Below are 15,256 nucleotides of genomic sequence, written 5' to 3' on the forward strand. Positions count from 1 at the left end.
GTTTAATCACTGTCTACATATAAAGCATGTAATTATTTTTTGTGTTATTAGCTTAAGCACATTGTGTTTGACTGTACTTGTGACTCAGATGGCACTTATTTGCGTAGAGTAATTCCAAAGAGTATGTACATACGTTTTATTATGTCCACAGAAAACCTGCACTCCTGAATACACAAAGCTCTTCGTGCACAGGTGTGTGCACCTCGACTTGGATTATTCATCATGTGGATTAACTTGCCAGCCAGCAGTGAATAGCCATGTGTCAAACAGATCGATGGTGATGACAATGAGGAGGCCCCTTTTACCCTCCTTTTAGAGGAGGTAGCTGAGGTGTGGGAGATTTCTCAGGGTAATGCTTGCATTTTGTTGATATTTAGTTTCTTTCTTATAGGAGTTATAAGTCACACAGTCATTGTTTTTAAAGTTTTAAAATGAGGGAGATGAGATTTAAGTGGACATGAAGATTTAAATATGAATAGAAGATTTTCTGGGATTGAATAATTCAGTGTTTTTAAAATAATTCAGTTATCATACGAAATGCTACACTCTAACTAACTGATCACTGATTAGTTTAAGGAGGAGAGTACAGCAATTTAACATGATTATATTTATTTCATTGCACAACACTGAAACACTGAAACAGAGCAACTTTTGATCGATGTCTTCATGTGACCTTGAAAAGAAGAAATGCTCAATTTGCAGCTCACAATCAGGGACAAAGCAAAACCTTGTTTGATAACAAGTGCAAAAAGAAATGCACTTTATGTGTAGTAAGCTCATTCTTTAATTTCGGTTCCTCATGTGATGTGCTCTGCACGTACACGTCTCTTCAACACAACGTGGTTGAGGCCTCTCCCACTGCAGGAAAAAAAACAGTTGAACTATTTCCTCTGCGCTATAAATGCAGCACGGAGCACGGCAACATCTGCACTTTAGAGCAGGCGTGGTCAGTCAGAGCTAACAGGTGGGCCGGTGACAGCTGCAGGAAACTTTATCAAGACTTTGCTCTCTCCTCCAGACTATCACACACAGCTGCAACAAAAATGCCGAAGTGCCCAAAGTGCGAGAAGGAAGTTTACTTCGGTAAGATCTGAGTTCTCTATTACAACGTTACTCGTGTACTAACACTGTGAGCAGCATCCGGGATTTTCTAGTTTTTAAAAACCGGTGGCTTTTTTGTACAGAGGAGGAAACAGGAAACCAAGAGTCTGACAGACTGACTGAGACGCATGCCTTTCACTTGCATATTAGACGGGGAAAAAAATTAGTAAACCTGTATATAGTGCTTTCCTGGTGTATATTAATAACCTGCTATTAAGTTTAGAAAATAACAAATGGTGCATGTTTTGTATTTTTAGAAGAGGTTAGCGTTAAAAATGCAGTTAAATTGCTCAAAAATACGCAATTTACAGGAAGTCAAATTATGCACGAAGTAGGATGAATTATTAGATTATTGCTAACATCTGTAATACATAATATTATGTATACTGAATACACTTAAGTTTTGACAGTCACAAATAATTAATTAAATATAATCAGATAGTTACACAGATAAATAGCAGCTTTAACAGGTCGCTGAACTCTGGAAGCTTTCTTGCTGTCAGACTACTTTGTAGTTTGAGGTCTTTGCTCCTGGTGGAAGTGGTTTTTCCTCCTTAATGAGAGATGAGCTAGACCCTGTGTTTAGAATAATGACTAGACCGAGGAAACATGTTTCTCCTCTGCTTAAATACACCTCCGTCCATCTTGTGAGAATGCTATCAAAGCGGGGACCAGTTACAGCATCCGGGGAGGAAAAAGGGGGCTCGCTCAGGTTTATTTGTGTCTTAATCCATTTACCACATTGTCTCCTGCTCAGTAGCGCAACAGATAAATCTTCTCTCGGGGAAGATGCACAGAAGCTGAGGCCAATGCAAAATACAAAGACGAGTCTTTGGACTGTCAGTCAGATGGATGGTCCGTGTGACTTTCCATTCTCCCTGCTCGTGGATAAACTCTTCCCTCCTGGCCAATACAAGCAAACCAATTTGTTTCGGCCAGAACAAGCCAGCCAGACATGGGTTGTTTTTTTTCCTTTTTTTCCCCAGTGTAGGAAAAGAAAAAGTTTATTTCCAGCCGAAGGAGAAGAAAGCTAGAACAAAGCTTTGCCTTCTTTGTGTGGGCTCACAGTCTTCTCGTTGTTTTGAACTGTCTGCATAACTGTCTCACTCCTTTCCACATCAGTGTGCGATTGTCTTTATTGCACTTCGCAGCTTCACTACCAATCTCTTTTGCTGATCTTCTATCTTAACGTTAGCAAGCTCTCAGATGGAAAGGATCAGGCTACTGCTGCCTGCCTGAATGATGGAGGTCCAAGTCAAAAAAAAAAAAGAAGCAAATACTTGTTGATGGAAACTTTTCAGACACTCGTGCTTTGTGCTGTTGGGAGCAGGGAGGGCAGTATGTTGATTAGGATGTGTAGAGATTGTGCATTGAGGCTCTACATGGCATTAATATCTTATAAACAGAAGTTCATCAGCTTTTAAGAAAGAGCTGTCCAATAACAGCTTAAACAGAAGATGCATCTTTAAAGCTTAACACTGAGTCTTGTGTGTTTAATTTACCCACATATAACGGATATTTTTAATCAGCCAGAGCCTCAGCTATGCAGCTAGTTATTTTTTTCTGGACGGAAATAAATGCAGGCTGTTATCCGCTTTCTCATCTAACTCGCTAAGTATACTTTCATAAACAAGTGCAGAAAAAAGTTCCCATAACTCTAAGTGCTTAAAATGCCCTGTTTATTTCTCCTTTTTTAGCATAGCAGCCTGTCCTTGAAAATTTGGGAAATTATTTGAAAGTAAAAGTGGGTGAGTCTCCCCTCCCATGGTAGGTTTGTCCATTCAGATTTGCATGTTTGTGTATGCTGGACTTGCTCCAACGTGCTGCAGATTCAAAGCTGAGAGCGAACTTCGTTTTTCTTCTGTCTGGCTCGCCTAATTTCATGTCATATTATGAGGTAAAATAAATACTGCAGCTGTCGCACAAAACAATAAGGCTATCAGATTTATACACGATCAAGGGAGCGTGAATGTGCATCATTATATTCTCCTACATCACTGTCAAGCCACTGTTTGCTCAGTGCATTGGTTTGTTATTTGAAGTTAAGCTCGGTCATTGTTTCAGGGTCGGACTTTTTTGTCCACCGCATTCAGCTGAAAAATTTTCAATGAGTTGGCCTGAGAGAGAGGCTGACCCCACCCTGCATCCACCATCTGTTGCATAATCTCATGCCACATCGGGCTATTCTTGGGAACTAAATAGGTCATTTCCTGACATTTTGACAGTTTCATTCTTTCGTGCATCCGCTGTCCTTTCTCACTTTTTAATTTTTAGAAAATCTGCAGAGGCTAATCTTGTCTTCAGTTACCCCATATGGCTTGGAGGTCTCCCTCGCTGAACCTGAGCAGATTCTTGGCCGCAATTCGACCACATGTTAGCATGTGACCGGTCTTCTCCATACATGAAACATAGGTCTCTGCTGAGTACGGTTGCCTCCCACTTTTACAGTCCTTATGATGGATCATTGTGCAGAACAGCTCTGACAATCTGATAAAAACTGGCTATATCAGGATTTATGAGGGACGCTTCTCAGGGACACTTCTCAGGGACACTGAGGGCTTCGAGTACCACACCCAACTTTTAAACGGACACTGAATTAATATGTATACCTATTATTAATATACCTCATATGCGCCTCAGATCATAACCGGCCCAGTAGGTTATCGTGGAAAGCTTCCGTGTCCTCTCCGGATGAAACTATGTGTGTTTGTGGGGATAAATTAGAATCCGCTGTGATTACATTTGATTTTTTTTGTGCTTTGCAGCCGAGAAGGTGACATCACTGGGAAAGGACTGGCACAGGCCCTGCCTAAGATGTGAGAAGTGCAGCAAGACTCTTTCACCAGGCTCACACGCAGAGGTGAGATAGTCAAATCACATGAAAATATCCTGTAGTTTCCCCTCCCGTGTGCACGGTTTTATCACATCTGCATAACGTTGGAGTGTTTTACTTTACTAAAACCACCTTCTAAATACAGTCATAATGCAGACACGCACAGTAACAGCTTCACTGTTTCCAGATGGTTTGACTTATGTTTGCCTCTTACAGCATGAAGGCAAGCCTTACTGTAACAAACCCTGCTACGCTGCTCTGTTCGGACCTAAAGGTAAGCGCATTCAGCTCGAATAATCCAGATTACACAATAACTGAACTCGCTCTGACCCCTCTCAAGCAGCACAATCAAAACGCCTTGAGCTGTTCAAAAAACTATAAAAGACAGACACGGTCACCTTTGGTACTGAGACTCAGGCGCTGCACCCTGATTGGGGATAATGTTTTGCATCTGTGTTGTTGAGACTGGAAATGGTCCTATCAGAGCACACTTATCACCTGATCGCACATGCAGTAAAACATTTAAACGTCTCTTTAAACGCTCAAACCAAATGAAAGGATTTGCTCTGTCTTAGATTCCTGTAATGTTTAACCATTTAACCAGTGTTTAATCCCTTTTTTTTTTAACATTTCTGTCTTTCTTCCTTCCAGGATTTGGACGCGGTGGAGCCGAGAGCCACACATATAAATAAATAGGTATTCACGTCCATCGTCCTTTCATTCATTTGCTTACATTTGCTCGTCTCCTATAGTTTCCATGCCATTTTCATACACAAAGATAGTAAGCAAATCCCTTCTTGTACTTTGCTCCTTCTGACGTGTGTTTTTCTTGGCTTCTCTGTCAGGTTCAGGGGCCCTGCAGTGAAAATGTTGCCTGGAAACTACATGGAAGAAGCCAGCATGCTCCGAAGTCACAATAAAAACCAGCAAACAAACCGTGCTCTCTTTCAGAGACATTTTGTGTGCGTGTTCTTTTATTTTATGAATTTGAACTCTGTCGTCTGATTTTTGTATTCCCATTATATATTATGAAGTGACTGTCCTCTGGTCTCATCTTTTTATTAGGGCGGTCAGTCTGATTAAACACTTTTTAAAATTTGTGTCGCTTCTTTTGTTGTTGTTTTTTGCTCATTGACTCCCTGCAAACTTTAATTGATCCTATGCATGGAGATCGAACTAGCTGTTGGAAAATAAGGAGAACATATTGGAATAAACGCCAGTAACAGCCAGATACAACACACAGCAGTAGTTATTGCGCGATGATTAACTTTTGTTTGGATTAGAAGATCTTCATCAGCAGACGGAGCTGTCCAATTGTGATGAACTTGTGTATTTTTCTTCGCACTTCTCTCTCTAAATGATGTCGTTTTAAAAGTGTGTGACAGAAAACACAAGACGAGCGGGAACTCGACGGCATGAAAGGTCTATTTCTGGACTCACAAAACTTGCTAATCCACAGGATGACACATTAAAGAGAGATTTATTATCAACATTGTCCCAACCTATGATGTAAAGCCTTACCCACAGCTAAAAATAAATGCCCACTGCAGTGCAGATGCACTGATTACCAGGTCAAGCCAAGAAGAATAACCCATCAGCCTGCTCCTGTTTTTGTTCCGTTTTATGATAATGGAAGATAATGTGAGTTATGACTTCATCCCAGCAGCATTAATGTTTCCATTTTAGTAGCTGTCTTTTGAAAGGAATCGGCACCTGAACCTTGACCGGGCTGTTGGTTAGATGCGTGGTTTGAGTCTTTGCAGATCTGCCGCACGTTTCCGCTCGGTTTCCAGAGTTTTGCCCTTGAAAAGCAGAGCAGCCACCATCGTCTCTCTCCCTCTGCCATCACAGCAGGACGGTTGCTGTGGCAACAGACACAAATAAGCCACAACAGATGAGCAGTGTGTCCGTCAGTCTGGCTGTCACCCTTTTTGTCTTAAACAAAGAGGCTCGCTGTCAGGGGAAAATCTCGAGCAAGGCCTCAGACACTCAGGCAGCTGATGAAGGCATGCAGAGGATGTTTGGCAGTCAAGTCATTTTTTTCAGCTTCTCCTCCAAACTGGCTGTGACATGCGGTGTAAAAACAGCCTGTTCATACATGCTGAAGGTTCTGTCTAAGCACTTGTTATTTTCAGGTTAAACAGCATGCTAATGCCAGTCAGACATTATCAGGGATTGATTGCAATCTAGTATGATATAAACATCCGTATTTCTATGAAGAAGAGCAGCTGATAAATTTCCAGAAGTGCCACCATAAAATTTGTAGTTTTCAGAGTTGCCCCCTTCAGGGCATTAAAAGGAAATAAGTTTTATGGAATTAGCTTTTCAGACCCAGAAGCTACAGTAGAGTGGTCTTTTATTTACAGTCTTGTACTGCACTTAGCAAGCTTGACCATGCTGACAAACTACAACCCAGTTTTAAATAAGTTGAGACGCTGTGTGACGATTCAGACATCTCATAGAAACTGAGAAAATGTACAATTTAAAGAAAAAAATTACATATTTTTGAATTTGATGACAGCAACATGTCTTGTAAAAGTTGGTACAGAGCCATGTTTACCACTGTGTAGGATCTCCTCTTCTTTTAAAAACATGCCGTAAACATTTGGGATCTGGGGAGTCCAGCTGCTGGACGTCTGGGAGAGGAATGTTTTCCTATTTTTGTCTTGTCTAGGATTCTAGTTGCTCAACGCTCCTGCGTCTTCTTTTGCAGCAATTTTTGTACCATGATGCAACAAATCTTTGCAACATTTAAAGATGCATACTACAGGCAGCTCGGCACCTGTATTTCTCTACTATGAAGCCATGTTACATGCAGTTTATCATTTTTGTGCTGAAATATGCAAAGCCTTCTGTGAAAAAGATTTATCTGGATTAATCTGGAACATGTGTATACCTTTTAGCACTGATGATGCCTTTCCACATGTGTACAATGGCACCAATGCACTCCCATAACATTCATTACATGAGAGATGAAGAAGGCTGTTAAAGGTGGATTGCTCGCAGGACAATGATCTACAAAGAATTTGAAGTTCCAAGTCATCAGACCACAAAAGAAAAAAAAAAAAATGGATCTGTTTTTGAACCATATGCATATTTGGCTTTCTCTCTTCATGGTGGAGCTTTAACCTGCATTAGTGGATGGTAGAGTGAATTGTGTTCACAGACAGTGATTTCTGGAAGTGTTCCTGAGCCAATGCTGTGATTTCCATGACACAGTCGAGCCTGTTTTTAATGCAGTGCCACCTGAGGACTGGAAGAATGCAGACATCTCTTTATCCCTACTACGGATTTTCAGCGTTGTACCTTCTTTGAGACATGTAGCTGTCATCAAATTCGAAAGAAGCCAACATTTTTCTTAAAATCTGGTTAATTTTCTCTATTTAAACATCTGATATGTTTTCTATGTTCTATTGTGAATCACATATGAGTTTATGAGATATGCAAATAGCATTGTGTACATTTAACACAGCATCCAAACTTTTTTGGAACTGGGATTATAGCATACGGACCACGGTAAATATAGCATGATGCCAAGTAACAAAGGCCTACTGGGTGGAGTCAGGGATGTAGTAGTTTACCTCAAATTGGGAATCTTCCTCACAGCATTGGCCTTGGTGTGCAGAGCTTTTGTGCCCGCTTATCGAGTTAACAGATGTAAATTTGTGCTGAAATTGTCCTGAACTAGATGCCCGTATCAGTACCGGTTAAGAATTTCCCACCAGTGCATCCTTTGTGCACACAGCAGTAAACATCCGCAATTACACAGTCAACATCCAGATCGAGCTCTTAAACATCAGATTAGCCAGAATCTCTAAAAGAAAACTGGACATCTTTAAATCCATCAAAGATATCAATCAGGCAAGTAAAATAACATGTAGAAAAATGGAATCAGACGTATGCATCAGTAAAGTCCAATAATGATAATGAAGGTATAGAAAAGAACTGATCAAAAGCAAAAGAAACTTTTTATATTAATCAAGCAAATCTATTTAATGCTTATGGGTGTTTACAAGTAGAAAGCGGTGCAGCTTCATTTCTGCATTGGAAAACTAAATTATCTGATTGAAGGGAAAAGGAAGTTGAAGCGGGTTCCCTGCATTTGAATATGTTTATTTGGAAGTTACTAATATGTGGGGTTAATTTTCTTTGAATTGGTATAGTGGGGTGCTGTGCATCTAAATGCCTCCTGTGATGATAATAATAGCTACCACTGTGGCTTCAAATATTTGCCTCTCAGCTTTCTGCACAGGAAATACCACATCTTTGTGGTTGTGATGCCCTCACATGTTTGTGTGAAACCTGCAGCTTTAGTTAAGTTCATAGCTTCATGGTAAACTTTATAACAGCCTTTAGTGCCTGAAATGTGACCATAAGCACTGTAAAAAACAAAAGAACGTGCATCAAATGCAGTCAGTGATGAGCAGACTTATCCCTGGCTCCCAGCGGCACATACATGATTCATGTGGTTGAGGCCTAATTTATTAAAGTACGAATAATTTTGCTGATCATAAAGAAAGCATAGTGCAGGCAGTACATATTCACTAATGCTGACTTACACAACACTTAAAGTGAAGGGCTTCCAGGGTTTTTTTTTCCTGTCACGGAGGAAACCAGGGTAATTTGCCAACACAGACCCGCTGTGTCAGCACGAATAAGAAAATTAGACCCATGAACCTTTTAAAGACTGGAAAATAATTGTCTCACAGCTGTAATAACTCATGCACACACAGACCTGGGAACGCTGCTAGTAAGTTTCATTTAAATAATCACTAAACATCAACAGCACACAACACTAATTACAAGCTCCAGAACAGGTTCTAACTTCTGTTTTTTAAATCTGCTTGAAATGTTTTGACTTTGGCGACCCCTGGTGGCAGAAAAAAAAAAGACTGGGCAGAATCGCACGCTGACCTTATCCCTGTTTAAAAAGCTTTGAAGTAAGGCCCTTTTTTATGATTAGGTGGAGCATACAATCAGCAGGTGAGATCATGGTAAGGATCTGCAGCATCCTGTCATCCACTTGAAAAGGCAGAAAACAGATGACTGACAGCAAATAGTGTAACAACACTTCAATTGTGGTTGAAATCAAAGTGCAGAGGCAACAACATCAAAACAAGACATGACCAGACAATGCTCATGTACCAGTGTTACAATTTTCACCTGATTGTTGTCCTAAAAATATCTGGAAACCTTAAAAATCACGATGATTCTTGCCATATCTGTAATAAACTTCATGGATTTCTTCATAATTTGTTGCTGAACTATGTTATTCTGGAGTTTGACTTGGTTGTCTGAGTGAAATATAAATAAAAAAGGAAAAGCAGCGTATTGCAGATCTCACAAACCCAGCATATCAAATGTTTAAACTGAAAAAATGTTGAATTTTAAAAAACATATTAGGTCATTATGAAACTGATGGAACAGGGCCATGTTTACCACAGCGTAGCATCCCCCTCTTCTTTTCCCAACGGTCTGTAAACATCTGGGAACTGAAGAAACCAGCTGCTGGACTTGAGGGAGAGGAATATTGTCCTATTTTTGTTTTGATATAAGATTCTTGCTGCTCAACAGTCCTGGGTGTTCTTTGTTGTATTTTTCATTTTGTGATGCTGTGACTGACAGGTCTGGACTGGAGGCAGTGCGATTAAGCATTCAGATTCTACTATGAAGCCATCCTGCTGCACAGGACAGTTTTCCACTTTGCCTCAGTCCTTTTTAAATAAGATTTGGCCAAGATAAGATGGCAGTGTTTCTGGGTCTTATTTACATATGGCTTCTTCTTTGCATGATAGAGCTTTAACCTGCATTTATAGATGAGAATGTGAAGTTCACTGATAATTTTAATGGGCTCCTTGCACACAGAGATTTCTCCAGATTCTCTGAATTCTTTGATGATCTTATATACTGTAGATGATGATATACTCTAAGTCTTTTCCCAGTCTTTACTTCTGAGATCCTCCCTTTGAGATGCTCTTTTTATACGCAAAAAGAACATTTTGCCAGTTAACCTCATTAGTTGTGAAGGTTTTCTAGCTTTTTGAATGTTTTTTGTGTTCTTTTGTGAATAAAACATGAGTTTTTGAGATTTACAGATCAATGCATTCTGCTTTTATTTACATTTCATACAGCATCCCAGCTTTTTGGGAATTTTGTACATTACTTGACTAAATCCAGCCTCCGGTTTCTAGAAAGGGGTTTAAAAAGGACAATGCGTGAGAGCACCGAGGGACTGAAGAACAGGAGGGATATTTTACATCCTTGAGCTTAACAGTGAATCTGTATCAGATGTGTGAGGCTATGGAAGTCATAATCTGGAGCTCACCAGTTTATACATAGACAGACCCATGCCTCTGGCAGCACGCTAATATTCCTGCAACATTACATCAGTTTTTCCTACAGGACTGGTCTGCTAAGAAATTAGAAGGTGTGTTTGTGAAAATATTCCTTACACCCACACCGGCCTGTTAACATGTGGTAGAATGTCCGGCCTGCCGTCAGCTGCTAAACCTGTTAGTGGGATTTTTTAAAAGACAAAAAATGAGAACAGGAAATCAACCGTATACTTTTCACTCACTTAAAAAGTGACCCTCGCAGGTAATTACTAATAACTGTTAGGAGTTTAAAAGAGTTGTTCACTTTTTCCCCTCCGTTAGAAAGAGGGATTTCTCTTGCTCTAATGGCAGTAATTCAGTCAAGGTTAGCAATTTTCCTAATTACTTCCAAGTTTAAATATGATACTGCAAAGATGGCTAAAAATGACTATTGTTTAAATCATGGGAGAAAAAACCCTCCTGGAAAAAGAGCTCAAAGGAGCTAAGACAATTATCGAGTCCTTTAGGCCTCTGATTATTTAAACACAGCAATATGAGATTTAGAAATAACCTTTGATTGAACTGCTTACAACTAATCTCTGTGTAAACAGATGGAAAAATACCACTTTCATATTTGTCCAGCTACAGCCAGCAGTCAGTTTGTATAGCTCAGCATAAAAACTGAGGCCTAAAACTTCAAACATGCACCACACAACAAGAAGTCCCCTGCTTCAAACTCCGTTTGGTGTATAAGTAAGGAAGCTAGCTCCATTTCAACAACGGAAAGGCTATTTCAACACTTTTAATGTGTTGTTCATCCTCATTGTTTTTCACTTAAGTCTCTCTGTTTAAGCCCCGTGATAGACTCACAACCTGTCTCTGCTAGCAGCTAAGATGCTAAATTTGATAACTCTAAAAATATATATGGATTTTTTTTTTCAAAAGGTGTTCCCATCATTTTCTTCCTCTACCTCATCTAGAAAAAAAAATCTGTCGTTATTTAAAATTATTTAATTTAACTTGTTTGAGGTATGTTGCAGTTCCAGTGTTGTTTGGGCATAGCTAGGCTAGCAGTTTCCCTTTGTTTACAGTCTTCATGCTAAGCTATGCTAAACAGCTCCTGATTGTAATTTAATAAATTAGCGTATTTCCCAAAATATTGAGCCATTGTTTTCAAAGATAAATTTTCAAGCTTCCCAAATCCTCTAAAAGTATTAAAAGGTTGATTAAATGTGGAGCAGACATTCTTGCATTTTTAATAGCTTTAGCAGTAGCAGTAGTAGCAGGGTGGGGGAGGCTGCACTACTTAAAAAGCCAAAAAACTTCTTGCCTTTTTCTTTTTATCACTTACCAGCACTTCAAGGAAGGTCAAGAAAAATTTGACCTTGAGTGAAATAAACAGCAAAGTATTGTTTGTTATTAGCCTTATTAATGCCACCTAATTTTACTCCTTTTTTATGTGGTCACCTGTAAACACTACAGTTGGACAGTATCTCAATCCCCCACACTCCCATTATCATTTTTGAACTGGCTTTGGCAAAATAAAATCCGGTGTGGGGAGTTTGTAAAATGAGTCTTGCAGAAATCGGGTAAATCAGGGTCATCTCTATCCCCGGAGAGGATCCCAAAGCAGCCTGTTGGCTGTACATGTCAATTTAGAAGTTCAGCTTTCCTTTGAATGACCGTGTAGCAGAAGAATAGCTGGAACAGCTATTGTGAGAAGAATCTGGTCCTTATTTCTGTTACTGAATATTGATGGCTTTCTCAGATACTCTCCCAGTCTTCATCTCCACCTCTTTCACCCCTTGATCCCTTTCTTTCTACCCTTCCCCTCTTAATTTCTTTTTTCCATCCTGCCGCCTCTCCTATTTTTGTCTTCCCGCCTTCACCCTCCTCCTTCCCCTGGTACATTATTCCTCTCTTCCCTCTATCCGCCCTCTCATCTTGTTTACAGGGATTGGGCTGGAGTTGATTAGTGCTGCTGGATGTATCTGTTACCGCTGCAGTGCTCTGTCTCAGCAGATGTGTATAAATAGACCCTCTGGCGTTGTAATTGCTAATAAGGATCCAGTGTGTGTATGTGTGCGCAGAAACGATGAACCGCTGCCATGAACGCTTGTATGGGAGCCAGCTCCCCAAAAACCACACAGAGAGAGGATAAGTCGGCCTTTCCAAGCCCACGAGAAAGCCTCTGCTCTGGGGTAGTTAATGAGACGGGAAGGCCTCCGAGCCTGGGCTTGGATGTTTGGGAAAATAATAAAAAATCTTGTTTTTTTCCATGTGTTTAAGCCAAATGAACAAGTTTAGCAAGCATTCCTCTCTGTTAATATGGCTTCAGGTAGTTTCAGTAACAAGGGCCTCCTTATGAGAATGAAATTCAACTGTATTTTAGTCTGTTTCACACTCTTTGCACCCTCCCCTTCCTCTGTTTAGGAAAGACTAGAGAAAATAAAGTATTTCCGACTGTGGTGAAACAAAGCCATTAATCATTTACAACAATAAACGGGGATTGGAATAAAAGGCCACGGACGTGGTTCTGTGAGGCTGCACTAATCAGCATCCTATCACCAGGTCCAGCATCTTAATTTAGCACATTAGTATGCAAACATTCGCTAATTACGCCTGAATGCAACAATATGCACAGCTGCTTGTGAGGCGGTCAGGCGTTTCCCTCCCGCCCCACCTTGGGGAGTCGCAGAGCAGCCTTCAAACATTTCTGTGACTCTGTGCAACCAACAGTTCACACCCACCTCATTCCATAATTATTAGCCATCTGTACAGCGGTGAGATGGAAGCCAGGGTTTGAATGCAATTTATTTTGTCACTTTTTTGTGCTTAGTGAGTGCAACCAGATGAGAAATGCCTGAAAACACGTTCCAGTGTTCTAATAAGTGGATGTTAAATCTGGAGGAAGGCTCCTCAGAAAGCTATAAGCTACAATAAAATAAGAGCTGGTGGAAATATATTCTGCAAAACCTTTGAGATGATTGCACAGAGAGATAGCTGAGGGGTATATAAATGTCTGCCACAAAATCAGTTTCAGTCAGTCGAAATGTTGCTGAGGTGTTTCATGTTTGACATGGATGGATAACTTGAAAACCTTTCGTTGTCTGCACAAAAAACCAAAACAGATTAAACTTAAATCAATGAACCGAAAAGAGCCCTTTATACTCTTTGTCGTAACCTTGAACTTTTCAGCAACTGTTTGAAAACATTTGTCAGATTTTAGGTGCTACATTTAGGTGGCAGATCCGTCCAGGATTTGGCAGGATCTGGACATCAGGCCAAGAGTCCTCATATCACACCTCCTGCTGGGCTTGGCTCTGATGGTCAGGCACAGAAAGTATTATATCGGGTTTGAGCAACAAAAAAAGTCCCCACATTCATTTCCTCTCTCTCTAACTCCCACACACTCTTGTTCACACACACTCAGGGAGAGCACCTGGCTGTATTTGTCAAGTTTCTCTTGACACATGTTGTCTGAGCCTCAGGGAGGGATTTGGACTGTACGAGGGCTGTTATAAATAACCTCTAGTCTCTCTTTGTTGATGTGATGGATGCTTTGCAATACCAGCGCTGATACAAGTTATCATTAAGTTGCAGGAATGTCTTAGAAGTGTTTTTAGATGTAAAAGATGAGTGCAATTTTTCAAACTCAACCAACGCTCAGAGATGGATGCGACGGAGGTTTTGTGCAATTTTCTGATTCAGTGTTTGCAAAGCTTTGCCCGCCCTGATCTCTAATTTTCTCCAGCTGTAAGATAGGCAGATAAAGTTTTGTGATCAGGATGCCTGTTTCCCTCCTTGGCTCCCACTCCTCCTATTTGTCTTCCTCCTCCGCCTCCTCCGCCTTCTCCTCCCACGGGTTGGAATGAGCAAAAAGAGAACGAGAGGACACATCTGAACAGCATGCTGTTCTTGTTTGCCTTTCCCAGATTGCCCTGCTGCTAGTGGGAGTATTCAGTTCCCCTCATCACTTTATCTCCACTGTCAGATCCTACAGTTATCTCTTAAACATCCTACACAGTCACAGCCATATAGACCCAAGCATCATTGTTACAAAGGCTCAGGTTTTTCCAAGTTTCGTGCTCTAACCTGCGATTTTGTGTTCATTAAGCAGCCATGATATAAAAAGTATTAAGAAGAAAAAGAACACAGTATTAGGGTTAAGACGTTTAAATGTAGCAACAACTGTATATGGGATTCTTTTTTTAAGCTGCAGTGAGAAACCTTTGACACTTTCTCTCAGAAATAAACTCAATAATGAAAATGAAAGTTTTGTATTACACACTTTAGTTTTCACTCTCATCTCACCGATAAGAACAGGAACTTTATCTTTAAGACCATAACATCACAATGAGGATGATGCAATGTTTATTTATCTATGTATCTATATATATATATCTCTCTCTCTATATATATATCTATATATCTATATATATATAGCTAGATAGATATTAGGAAACTGGACTAGACTAAAAGACTAGAACAGATGGATAGTCTCTGAAAGCTGTATCCTGAAGAAATAGGAATAAATCCAGCAAAGACCTGAGAGATGCAGCTGATTGATCTACTGTTCGTTGAAGCCTCAGCAGAAATGGTCTCAGTGGAAGGGTGGTGGTCAAGAAACCATTTTTTAAGGAAGAGAAAATGAGGAAAGGCTGTAGGCAGTACAGTTGTCGTCTAAATTACACCATAACTGTACTGGAAACCAGCAGAAACAGGACTGATGGAGTGATGAACCCAAATGAGAAACCTTTGGTTCAAGTCATTGTAAATATATATGGCGGTTTTTAAGAGATTAAACTGTGTTGAAGAAGAAAGACGGTCATACAAATATGAACAAGCTCTGTTTTTGTCTGATTTACTGTATTTCCATGAATATTTAAACATGTTGGAATAAACTGCTGGACTGACTGGCTGTCATGTCGCATATTTATGATACCAAATAGCGTACAGCTATATGGGTAATATGTGACGTAAGCCAATCAGATGTGATTAAGCCATC

General features: G+C 40.1%; 1 protein-coding gene across 1 annotated transcript; it reads left to right on the top strand.

Annotated features, from left to right (window-relative positions):
- Nucleotides 1-908: 908 nt before the first annotated feature.
- Nucleotides 909-5,034, top strand: crip1 (cysteine-rich protein 1). Its single transcript, XM_005477282.4, has 5 exons — nucleotides 909-1,083; nucleotides 3,867-3,961; nucleotides 4,151-4,208; nucleotides 4,586-4,630; nucleotides 4,780-5,034. Exons 1-4 carry the CDS (start codon nucleotides 1,044-1,046, stop codon nucleotides 4,624-4,626), a joined length of 234 nt encoding a protein of 77 aa, XP_005477339.1. The 5' UTR covers nucleotides 909-1,043; the 3' UTR covers nucleotides 4,627-4,630; nucleotides 4,780-5,034.
- Nucleotides 5,035-15,256: the final 10,222 nt, after the last annotated feature.

Source organism: Oreochromis niloticus, linkage group LG19 (assembly GCF_001858045.2).
Source record: "Oreochromis niloticus isolate F11D_XX linkage group LG19, O_niloticus_UMD_NMBU, whole genome shotgun sequence".
Lineage (NCBI taxonomy): Eukaryota > Metazoa > Chordata > Actinopteri > Cichliformes > Cichlidae > Oreochromis > Oreochromis niloticus.